Source organism: Phalaenopsis equestris, unplaced genomic scaffold (assembly GCF_001263595.1).
Source record: "Phalaenopsis equestris unplaced genomic scaffold, ASM126359v1 Scaffold000036, whole genome shotgun sequence".
NCBI classification, from domain to species: domain Eukaryota; kingdom Viridiplantae; phylum Streptophyta; class Magnoliopsida; order Asparagales; family Orchidaceae; genus Phalaenopsis; species Phalaenopsis equestris.
Genome location: NW_018164478.1, coordinates 4755030 through 4766100, shown reverse-complemented (window position 1 = coordinate 4766100; position 11071 = coordinate 4755030). Strand labels below are relative to the sequence as shown.

The window sequence follows — 11071 nt, the reverse complement described above, 5'->3', positions numbered from 1 at the left end:
CCAATTCAAATCACCATTTCATAAATCTCAAGACAAGGAGAAAGACAGAGAAAACTACTCAGATCTCATGGGTAAAACACAATAAAACTCAGAATTCATATATAAAATCAAAGTCATACAAACCACAATAAATAATCTTATCTTTAATTTCTCCCCAAGCAAACTCTTTGAAGTTCCTCTAAATCTCTTGCTTTATTTACAGCACACAGAATTCCTCTTCAAAGCGGCAAAGATGAAGAAATCACTCACTTTCTCTCCACTCTTACAATCTCTCGAAGAATTCCTCACACTTTTTTTTACTCTAACAAACACTAATGAAACCTTTCTAACCTCCAGGAACTTTAGACTCTCTTCCAACCCCTCTTTTTTCTCCATCAATTTTCGGCCAAAATTGTCTTTTAAAGTTGTGGATGAGCTTTCCCAAGAGTTGCCTAAGCATCCCTTCAAAATTTGGTCTTATCCAAAGCTTGAGTAGGCATAACAGCCGAGCTCGCCGTCGGCGGGCTCGAGGGCGCGGTCGGCGGGCTTCTAAAGATTTTGTCCTGTAGTCTCGGGAAAAACTCACCCATCGGCAGCGTCGATGGCAACATCGGCGCCCTTAGTTTAAATCTCCACATTTTGGTCATTTTCGCTCCAAATTCGTTCTTTTTTGCATCTTTTTGCTTCATTGACCCTAATTCATCATTCCTGCAACAAAACATCAAAAATACATTTTTTTAAAGTGCAATATCATTGAAAATAGTATAAAATAGGTATGAAAATCTCAACATATTTTCCTTTGGTCAAGATCCCTCTTCGGCATGAAGCTTACAAAAAACTCAAGGAAAATATTTTGCTTACAGGAAAGAAAAGAGAAAGCTTGGTTTCTCTTGGATCTCCCCTATTTTACTTGCTTATTCTTCACATGTCTCCCGGGTAGAGATATAAAGAGAGAAGGTGAGGAGAGAGAGAGAGAGGAAGAGAGAGAGTTTTTTCTTGTAATCATCGAAGCGACCGACGAGTGTAATTTCTCAAGCTAATAAAATCTTATGCAACTCCGTGGACGTAGACAATTTTGCCAAACCAAGTAAATCTGTATGTGTTGTGCTTGTAATTTTTTTTTACAAATTTCTTGCTCTAATTTTCATTTTATTTTCGTTGTTTTTTCACAACAGGTTGTAGAGGCCAGAGTTGGGAGCTGTGAGCCACATAAGCCACAGTAGATCACATAAGTCATAGTGGTGAGCTGTGATGACATCCATAGGTTGCAGAGGCCATAGTTTGGAGTTGCACGAGCTCTGAACCGTGTAGACCATATTTAGGGTTCGTTTTGAGCAGCTTATAATTGTGAGTGGCATTTTCAACATGCCGCCTCATTGTTTGGGAAACATGTTTCGACAGCTTATCCAAAGACGCTGTTGGGTTTTTACACTAAACGCGAGTCGAGGGTCGAACCCTGCGGGCCACCCGCTAGCGACATTTCAGGATAAGCACAAGCTGCCCGAAACACACCCTTAGTCATGTAGGTCATATTGATAAGATGTGATGACATTCATAGGTTGTAGAGGCCGAAATTAGAAGTTGTGATGATGTCCCTAGGCTGTCGAGGCCAGAATCAGGAGCTATGATGACATTTGTAGGTCGCAAATGTCTTAATCGGGAGCTGCGATGACATTCATAGGTCGTAGAGGTCGGACACATAGGCCACAGTTGATCACATAGTGGTGAGCTGAGATGACGGAATCGAGAGCCACAGTTGATCACATAGTGGTGAGCTGAGATGACATACATAGGCTGCAGAGGCCATAATATGGAGCTACATGAGCTCTCAACCACGTAGACCATAGTTAATCATGTAGGTCACAGTGATGAGTTATGATGATTTCCGTAGGCTGTAGAGGCTAGTATCAGAAGCTGCTTGGGTTGTGATCTCATCTATATGTTGTAAATGTTAGAGTTGGAAGCGATATGAACTACGAGCCACATATATCGTAATTGGTCACATAGGCCGTAATTGTGAGCTGTGATGAAATCACTAGGTTGTGAATGCCAAAATTGAGAGCTACACAATCTGTGATAACACCAATAAGTAGTAGGGGCTGGAGCTGGGAGTTGCAAAAGCTGTGTTCCATATAGTTCATATATAATTGAGTCATAGTTGTGAAATACAATGATGTTCATAGATTGCAGAGGTCATAGTTAAGAACTTAACGAATTGTGATAACATCTGTAGACTGCAAAGTTCATAGTTGTGAGCTGCATGAGTTATGACTCAAAGTCCATAGGCCGTAGTGACTAAAGTCAGGAGCTGCATGAGCTATAGACCATGCAGATCATAATGGTGAGTTGGGTTGACATTAGTAGGTCACAGAGGCTGAAGTTGGGAGTTGCACAAGTCGTGATAATGTTTACAAGACATAGAGGTTGGAGTCGGGAGCTACTTTAGCTATAAGTTACACTCGTCGTAGTTGGTCACATATGTCATAATTGCGAGTTCCGGTGATGTTTATTTGTCAAAGAGGTCAAAGTCGAGAGCTACACAAAATGTGATAATGTTTGAAGACCACAAAGGCTGGAGCTAAAAGCTTCGAGAGTTGTGAGCTTTGTAAATTGTAGTTTATCACATAAATCCAATTAAAAGTTGCTACCAAATACCAATGCCCTCAGCCGTGTAAATACTTGACTTTCGGGGACACCGGGAGAAGCATATTTAGATCATGCAATATTGAGAGAGGGGGATCCGTGGAAATACTCGTACTCCGCAAAACATTGGGATGAACAAAGTCAACTTAATATTACTCATGCCATCCATCCTAGCTAGTAGAAGCTGAAATTTTACATTTTTGAGATGGTTTTCTGGTCATTCTGATGACTTGTGCTGCTACATTTTTTTCTTTCACATATTTCTCTAGGTCAGGCTATTCTTTGTTTTGTGTGGATGATCTCATAATTCTTCTGAAGCATGACTCATGACATCTTTGCTCCATTATTTATATTTGTTAAAATTATTGACTCCCAATTAGTTAAAGACTTCTTTAATCGAAAAAAGTGTTGCATTCTTCTAATTCTTTGTCGACTATGGATGAGATTTAAGTTAGTATGATTTATTAAATCCCTAAATCCTATAAAATTGACTTGGTAAACGTTTTAAACTTGTCAAAGTTTGTTGGCTTCTTAAAATTAATTAACATTTTATTTTAAATTATGAAAATTACTAATCACATATTTATAAACTAATTAATTATTAATAAAAGCTTTATTAAATTAATTATTAAATAGAAATTTAAGATTTATAAAAGAATAATTAGTTAGTTTTAAATTATATTAATAAATAATTATCTATAAAATTATTGATTGAATAAAAAAGCAATATTTATTTTTTATTATTTAATAATTAAATAATAAATTTAAATTTATTTTTTGTAATTAATTTGATAATATTTTAATTAATTTTATTTATTAATCAATTAAAATAATAAAATTAACCTAAATTAAGATAAATTAATTATCATATGGAAATCTAGCGTTCATCACTCCTCTCCACCATGGAAATCCTCACATGTCTTTCCCTTCTCTCTGTTTCGTTCAAATCTATAGCCTTCGTGATCGAACTCACGTGATATAGACATAATTGGAGCTGGCTGGGAACACAACCAATGAATCACGAGTTATAGAGACCGTAAATCCCAAATTTTCTCCTTCCTCAGCTCCTTTGCTACACGTAACCATTGAGGAAGCTAACTTCACATCTTCTTTTTCGCACGAAGCGTGTGAAGCACTATCTCAGATTTACTAAATCCACGAATTCACGGGATTTAGTAAATTCGAGATTTATCAAATCATAGGCTTTATTTCCGCCTGACAAGATTTATTAGGTTATATCCAGCTTAAATCCTACTCTAGATCTGTTACCAAATAATTTAGGGTTTTATTTTTGATAAATTTGCTTTTGTTGGAAGAAAGCTTGGAATCTATATGAGGGGTTTAAGCACATTGCACAAAATTCTCATGCATTTGATTTTTAAATTTTTATATTCACTCAAATGATACATAAGTGTGTTGACATTAATTTTTGTTATCACAAGTGTAGGAGGTCCGTTCAAGCACACTATTTCTGTATTGCAAGATATCTAATTCAGACACTCTGGTGCGTGTTGCGGAGCATGCTGTTGAGATCATTGTGTTACTTCGGTTATCGCTTAGGCGAACGTCAGTTAGTATTTTGTCTGTTAGGCGGCTTCGATCGGGTCAACAAAACTCATTTGTCATGCGAATGTCAGTCGATATTTTGTCTGTTAGACGATTTTAATTGGAACAATAAAACTCATTAGCCACACCTCGCATGAAACTAATTTAAATTTGTTTGTTTCGAACAACGTCAGATGACAAAATCGACTGTTTAAGTGCATCAAAAATCTCAATTTTACATTAAAAAAACACCAATTTAACTATACTTTTGGGCAAGTTTAAATGTTAAATAATAAAAATAATAAAAAGAATCTCTACAAAACTCACGCACACCCACTACCCGTGGATCTTTTTTTTCCGCGCGTGCCCTAGCCCTATTTTCTCGAGACACGTCCTCACCACCTGTCGCGCTCGAAGATCGCCGGCGAACGCTCAACCGCCGGTGTTCCTCTCCTTCCCGGAGCTCCTATCCGAGGGGTTTCACGCTAGCATTTGGTCTCTCTCCCGCCTCTGCAGAACTTTGCTCGGGTCTTCCGCTCCCGTCGGCCCTAGCCCCCTCTCACGCGAAAACCTAGCAGGATCCCGGATCCCTAGCTCCTCCTTCGGTTGCTCGGAACCGAAACCCTCGCTCGTCGGCTTCCACTCCCGCCGGCAAAACTTCCGTCGGCGAAGCCCCCGCTGTGAGCCTCCTGCACCTATCCGGCGCATCCTCTTTTCCCGAGGTCCTCCTCGCCGGCAATCCGGGCGGCCGGTGACTTCATAGCCTCCTTCCCTTGCAGCCGGATGCTTTTTTCTTATTAGCCTCTTCCTTATTTGACTTGCACATTTTCGTATCTATTTTAAAATATTTTTTAAAGATTTTGGAGTTTTTGATGCATAAATAATTCTTGCACATAGAGGTGTCTAGCTGAGATCAATGAGATATCTTGATGAAGCATTTGTTGATGATATTGAAATATAATAAACTCTTTTATGCTGTGTAATTAATATAGTTTTGAAAGTGTTGTTACTGGGTGATTATCGATGGCATGACATGATGGCTCTTTATATTTGTTAAATTGTTTAATTCTCTATGGACGTTCGAAAAATAACAGTTTTGATCTGAGAAATGATAAAGCAACTAGTCCAACTTAGCTAGTGTGTTTTTTTTATTGATAATGATAATGTTCTTAGTTTAGTATATTATTTAAGCATTTGATATTATATTCTTCCTTTGCCAGTTCAAGCAATTTAAAATGCATTATTGTCGTATTTATTTTTTGGGGTGCATTGAATTTATACATGTATGTACTCATCTTTTTGATATTACATTTTATTAATGCACAGTAACTGTTGCTTTCATGAGTTTTTATTTTGAAACATGAACTGTTTGTTGGAACTTTTTGCAAACTAAATCTTTTAATATTCCTTGATAATGCTTCTTTTTTATGATTTTTAAGTAGGCTCGTGTGATGTTGCTACCTTAAACTGGCAGGGCACTTTAATCAATCCAACCCATAGTTTTTAGCTGGAAAATTGTGCTCATGGGTGATAATATGCATATGGAAGTTCAAGAGGATGAAGAAGAGGATGACCTGGACTTCAATCCGCTTTTGAGAGGAGAAACACTTTCAGAAGCATCTTCTAGTCTGAGTTCTGAAAATGAAGGTCCATGTGATAATGTCAGTAAACATATCCGAGGCTCTCTAGATAGAAAACTCAGCACTTCATCTTCAAGAGTAGAGGAGAAGATGGACAGTTACAGCCAAGAATCCGTAAATGAGGATGAGGAATCCATAATGCAATTTGATAATTCTTCCGAGAAATCAATCAAACAGTTACAAATGTCAACTTTTATTGAAGCACGCAACGAAGAGATTTCTATCGTGAATGGAAATGTTGCGACTTCCAATTATGGGAACATCAATGAGCCTATTGTCGATGATAATGATGATGCTATTTGCAGGCGCACGAGGGCCCGACACTCGCTTACAAATTACACGCTCGAAGAACTAGAGGCGTTCCTTCAAGAGTCAGAAGATGACGATGAACTTCACAATGTTGACGATGAAGAAGAATACCACAAGTTTCTTACTGCCGTTCTTTTGGAAGGGGATGAGAATGAGCAAGCAGATCAAGGAGAGAGAGCTTTCGATGAAGACGAAGAAAATGATGCGGACTTTGAAGTCGAACTTGAGGAAGCACTTGAGAGCGATGCTGAGGAAACTACTGGATGTAGCACAGAACATAGAGGGAAGCAATATGGGGATACTCATGTACCAGAGACCCGACAAAAGAAACGCCTAAAGGAGTTCGCAAAAAGCAAGAAGTTTCTCTTGGGACAATCTAAGGCGACATTACGTCCGATACTGCCTTATGTGTCAAATTCACAGAGACCTCCTTTTCCTTCTTTTGCATGGCAAATGCATTCACCTATTCGTCATTCTTCTCATCACTCTGCATCTGTTTCCAGTACAGATCTTATCAATGGGTTCACAACCAGCCAAATCGGACAGCTTTACTGTTTAATGCATGAACATGTTCAGCTTCTTGTCCAAGTTTTCTCTGTTTGTGTTCTCGATCCTTCCAGACAGCCAATTGCCAATGATTTGCAGAAGTTGATATTGGAATTGATTGAAAGACATGAAATTTCTCTTTCTTGGAGGAAGGTTTCGTATCCTTCGCTTTGTTTTCAGTCGTCAAATCTTCATTCATCCGTGCAAGTTGATTCAAATCAAAGTGCGAGCTGTTACTGGAAGCCTGTAATTGATAATGACTCTGTTTTATCTATTCTTGATGTAGCTCCACTTAAGCTTTTGAAGAATTACTTGGCTGATATTAAAGAAAGTAGGCAACATGATGGATTCTCGTCAGTTTTAATTTTAAAAACAACCTTATTTTATGAGAAAAGTGTTAAGATGGTTGCCCAATTCTTTGTATGTGGTCTTTTTAGTCCCATAGTTTTACAAAGTGTTAATTTAGTACCTGAGTTTTTAAATATATGCTGAAATAGTCTCCACGGAGGACTATTTATCCTTACTTTAAAGAGTGTGGGAGCTTATTTGTCACTTTTATAGACTTTGGGACAAATTGCCCCATGTAAACAGTCTAGGGGACTATTTAGACACTTTACTCATTATTTTATAACGTTGTGTTTAATAATAGTTCTTGATTGACCTGGCAGCTGTATCAATATTCAGAAAGAGCTGCTTGGAACATGGTCCTGTAAAGAGTCATTCAAGTAAAGAGCCTCTTTTTTCCCTACCGATGGCAGTCTCTCTGGATAATGCAGATAGCAATTTTGTAGGAGGATCCGTGACAGCACCGTTGACAGTTTCGTGTCAACTCCAATCTGTTCAACAACAACCGAAGAAATCACTAGCTGCCACACTTGTGGAGAGTACCATGAAGCAGTCAGTTGCTCTCGTTCCTGCTATTGCAAAGTTGGCGCAGAGGTTCCTGCATTTGTTTAATGCAGCACTTTTTCCTCATAAGCCTCCGACACCAGCTGTTGCAAATCGCGTTCTTTTTACGGATGCCGAAGATGGGTGGGCATTTATTGCACACTTTAACATATAGTTATTTGGCCTAATTATGCATTTACTTCTTTGTAGAATGTACCTGCTGCAGTATAAAAACCGATTCATGTCATGCTGCTTTAGTAATTGATGCCCAATTCTGTTTATTTTTTTTGGTGAATTTTAAACTCCTCATATCATTTGTTTGGTTATTATTACATCTTATTTTGAAAACAAGTAAAATGTCAAATAGTTCTCTAACTGTTTACGTGGGGCCATTTTAATTTTAGATTATGCAAAAGTGCCAAATTAGTCCCTGGATACTATTAATTGGGAACTCTTTCTTTTCAATATAAAAAGGGTGGGTTCTAAATTGATATTTTTATATATTCTGGGATTAAAATGAGCCCCCTGGAAAAAGAGTCGGGACAATTTTTGACAGTTCTCCCCTCTGTCAACTGTCTTTATATCATTTATATGCTATGCTTCCTTGCCTAAGTTTATTTATATATTTTTTTGGTATATTTAAAGCACTTTGGTATTATTTTGTGCCTAATTTATAACATTCATTTAGTTCACTGCTCATCTAAATGTCACATTTTTTTCAAAGAGAAGTCTTGTTTGCCCGAATATACTGGGTTATGGAATGGCTCCAAAAAAGGTTAAGATATGCCAAGAACAAAACTATGAACGTTCTTCATTGATTTCATGCTGCAAATATTTTTACCTAGTCTTTTTGGATAGAGCTTGGTGATTTATAAAGTGTCCTTTACATTTTCTTCTTTAGGCTTTCACATGCATACCACCCGATTTTTATGTATTCACATATCAAACACCTAAACTTCGGTTTTTTCATAGAGACCACCCCATCCCTAAGCTTCGGCCATATTCGGGGCTAGCCTGTACTTGAAAATTGAAGTGTGGGTGTTTGATATGTGAATGCATAGGAATCGGGTGGTACTATGTAAATATCTCTTTCTTTTTATCAACATGGAAAATATGCTGTTTATGAGACTTAACTACATCATGACAGTTCAATTTCTGCGCTTTATTTGATGTTGTTTATTTGATTACTTGTCCTATGCTGATGTTTGTGTAAAAATTTAACCATAATGTTATACGGGAATTAATAATTTTAGAAGTTTTTCTAATTTCGATGAAAACAATGTAGTTATTTTGAACTTTTCTTTTGTAATATAACCATATTTTGTCGAAGTTCCTTGATGCTCTTGTTACTTCTATGCTGAGGCATTCACTTAAATTTTTTTTAAACAAAATACCGAGCCTTGTAGTTGAATCATTCATCATGCATCTTAATATTGGATTTTTTTTAATGACACCTTTTAATTGGGATATATCGTTTGAATTTTCTATCTTGACTATTGAAGTAAATATAATGCAGTTTATTAGCGATGGGAATAATGGAGCACAACAATGATTGGTTTGCAATCCAGCAGCACTTTCTTCCGTGTAAATCTACGCATCAGGTTTTTTATATTGTCGCCCACCTTTTAAGCTTAAGTATGTAGCACATCTTTTTTTTTCATTTAAAGTTTTTGTTTTTGCTGGTTTTTCCTAGGGTTTATTAGACCTTTGCCATTCATACTACAGCAATTTTTTTTTTCTTCCTAGAGCTTTTGGATGCTGTGGTCAGTTGGGTTTTAATGTGGGAGTTGCCCTAATTAGCACAAGTAGCATTTACTTTTTTTTATAGGTAATCTTTGTGAAACCATTCACAGACCATAGTTTGGTTTTTTGTTGTTTCTAGCTTTAAATTACACTTAGTTATGTTTGGAGGGCAACGATAAATTTAGAGCAAGTTCCCAAAAGATGATGGGACTTAATTCCATTTATTTTGTGAAACAAGGTGATCATTAATTAGCACAAGTAGCCTTTACTTTTGTTTTATAGGTAATCTTTGTGAAACCATTCGCAGACCATAGTTTGGTCTTTTGTTGTTTCTAGCTTTAGGTTGCACTTAGGTATGTTTGGAGGGCAACGATAAATTTAGAGCTAGTTTCCAAAAGATGTTGGGACTTAATTCCATTTATTTTGTGAAACAAAGTGGTCATTTCAATATATATATATTCATTTCAATATATATATATATATATATATATAGGGGTTTTTGCTAATTTTCGTGAACCTTGTTCAAGTTTTTTGGCAATAAATTTGTATATGTTTCAGCTAATTTTCATGTAAATATTGTTCTATGTATGCTGCTTTCACCCAAATTTTTGTGTATTCCATTCATATTTAATCACTCATCCTAAACTGGTGTTTCTATCTTTAGTTTGAGTTTAATGTGTGGACATATTTGTCTATGGATCCTTATTTTTGTCACTAGAGCTTGTTTCAACTTGTCTTAAGTGCATGCAAGATGTTTTTTGAGGAACATCTGTTAGGTTCTTGTACATGTTGGATTTATGTACTTTTTTATAATTTATAATGCATATTTCGTGCTCCGGATCTCTGTTGTTACATATATGTATTTTTTTTGGTTGCAGATTTTTGTGAGACAGAAGAACCGCAGCTCTTCAAAAGCTCCTCAAAATCCTATAAAGGTAACAGCTAAACTTGGAAGCAGGGAATCATTATCAGCCTTTCGAATTTTGACGTTTAGTTGATGGATTTATTAAACTATGTGCATGCATGCTTGATCCATTGATTTTGACCTGGCCTAAAGTATGAAGTGCGATTCTTATTTAACTTCTGGTTCTTAAATAAGTTGGATATTCATTCCATTTTTTTAATATACTTTTAATGAAGTTTTCAGCATCAATTTTCACTCCGAATTTACTTTGCGATGGCCAAGTTTTGCACTTTTTAATGGAGAATGTAATATTTCTTTGCTGGTTTTTGATTGTGCAGTCATAGATAAAAAGTTTACGTACATGTTTTATTGATGTTGCTGAATATACTATCTGAGTGACCGACCTTTCAAGGAAAAAAAATACCTTTCAAAGAACATGCTTTCCAGGAGTGACCGACCTTTCACGGAAAAAAAATACCTTTCAAAGAACATGCTTTCCAGTGAAAACTGTTAAAAAAATTAAAATGAAATCATTAAACTCTGATGCTGAACTTACTCCTTTCCCTTTCCATTACTTGGAATAGTTGTCATTTTGTTTTAAATAATATCAATGATAGAAAAATGTCTTACTCATTATACGTTGTGTTGGAAATTGGTCGTTGTTTTCATGACAACAATATAAACAATTACAAGTGGAAATTATGAGTGATTGCATGCTAGAGGTGGAAGATATGAAGCTTTGATTAGCCGTCCAACTAGCTGTAATTGGTGGATTATAAAATATGAAGGATGTCTATAGATCCATGTCGGTAAGTTTCGGAGATTGAAAGTTCAGTGTACCTATTCATGTAGCTTTAGGATATATATATATATA

The 11071-nt window shown here is 36.4% G+C and overlaps 1 protein-coding gene across 5 annotated transcripts in view; it reads left to right on the top strand.

Moving 5' to 3' along the window:
* The first annotated feature begins 4493 nt into the window (after positions 1 to 4493).
* The window catches only part of LOC110018977, an 18692-nt gene continuing 12114 nt past the window's right edge, over positions 4494 to 11071 (top strand). Inside the window, exons 1-5 of one of the 5 annotated variants that reach the window (XM_020716488.1) lie at positions 4494 to 4847; positions 5642 to 6993; positions 7331 to 7694; positions 9067 to 9151; positions 10172 to 10228. In XM_020716488.1, coding sequence (XP_020572147.1) covers positions 5691 to 6993; positions 7331 to 7694; positions 9067 to 9151; positions 10172 to 10228 — 1809 coding nt within the window. In that variant the 5' untranslated portion in view covers positions 4494 to 4847; positions 5642 to 5690. Of the gene's footprint in view, positions 4919 to 5606; positions 6994 to 7330; positions 7695 to 9066; positions 9152 to 10171; positions 10229 to 11071 lie in introns of all 5 variants that reach the window. The other 4 variants (XM_020716487.1, XM_020716485.1, XM_020716486.1 and 1 more) reach the window with 4 other exon arrangements.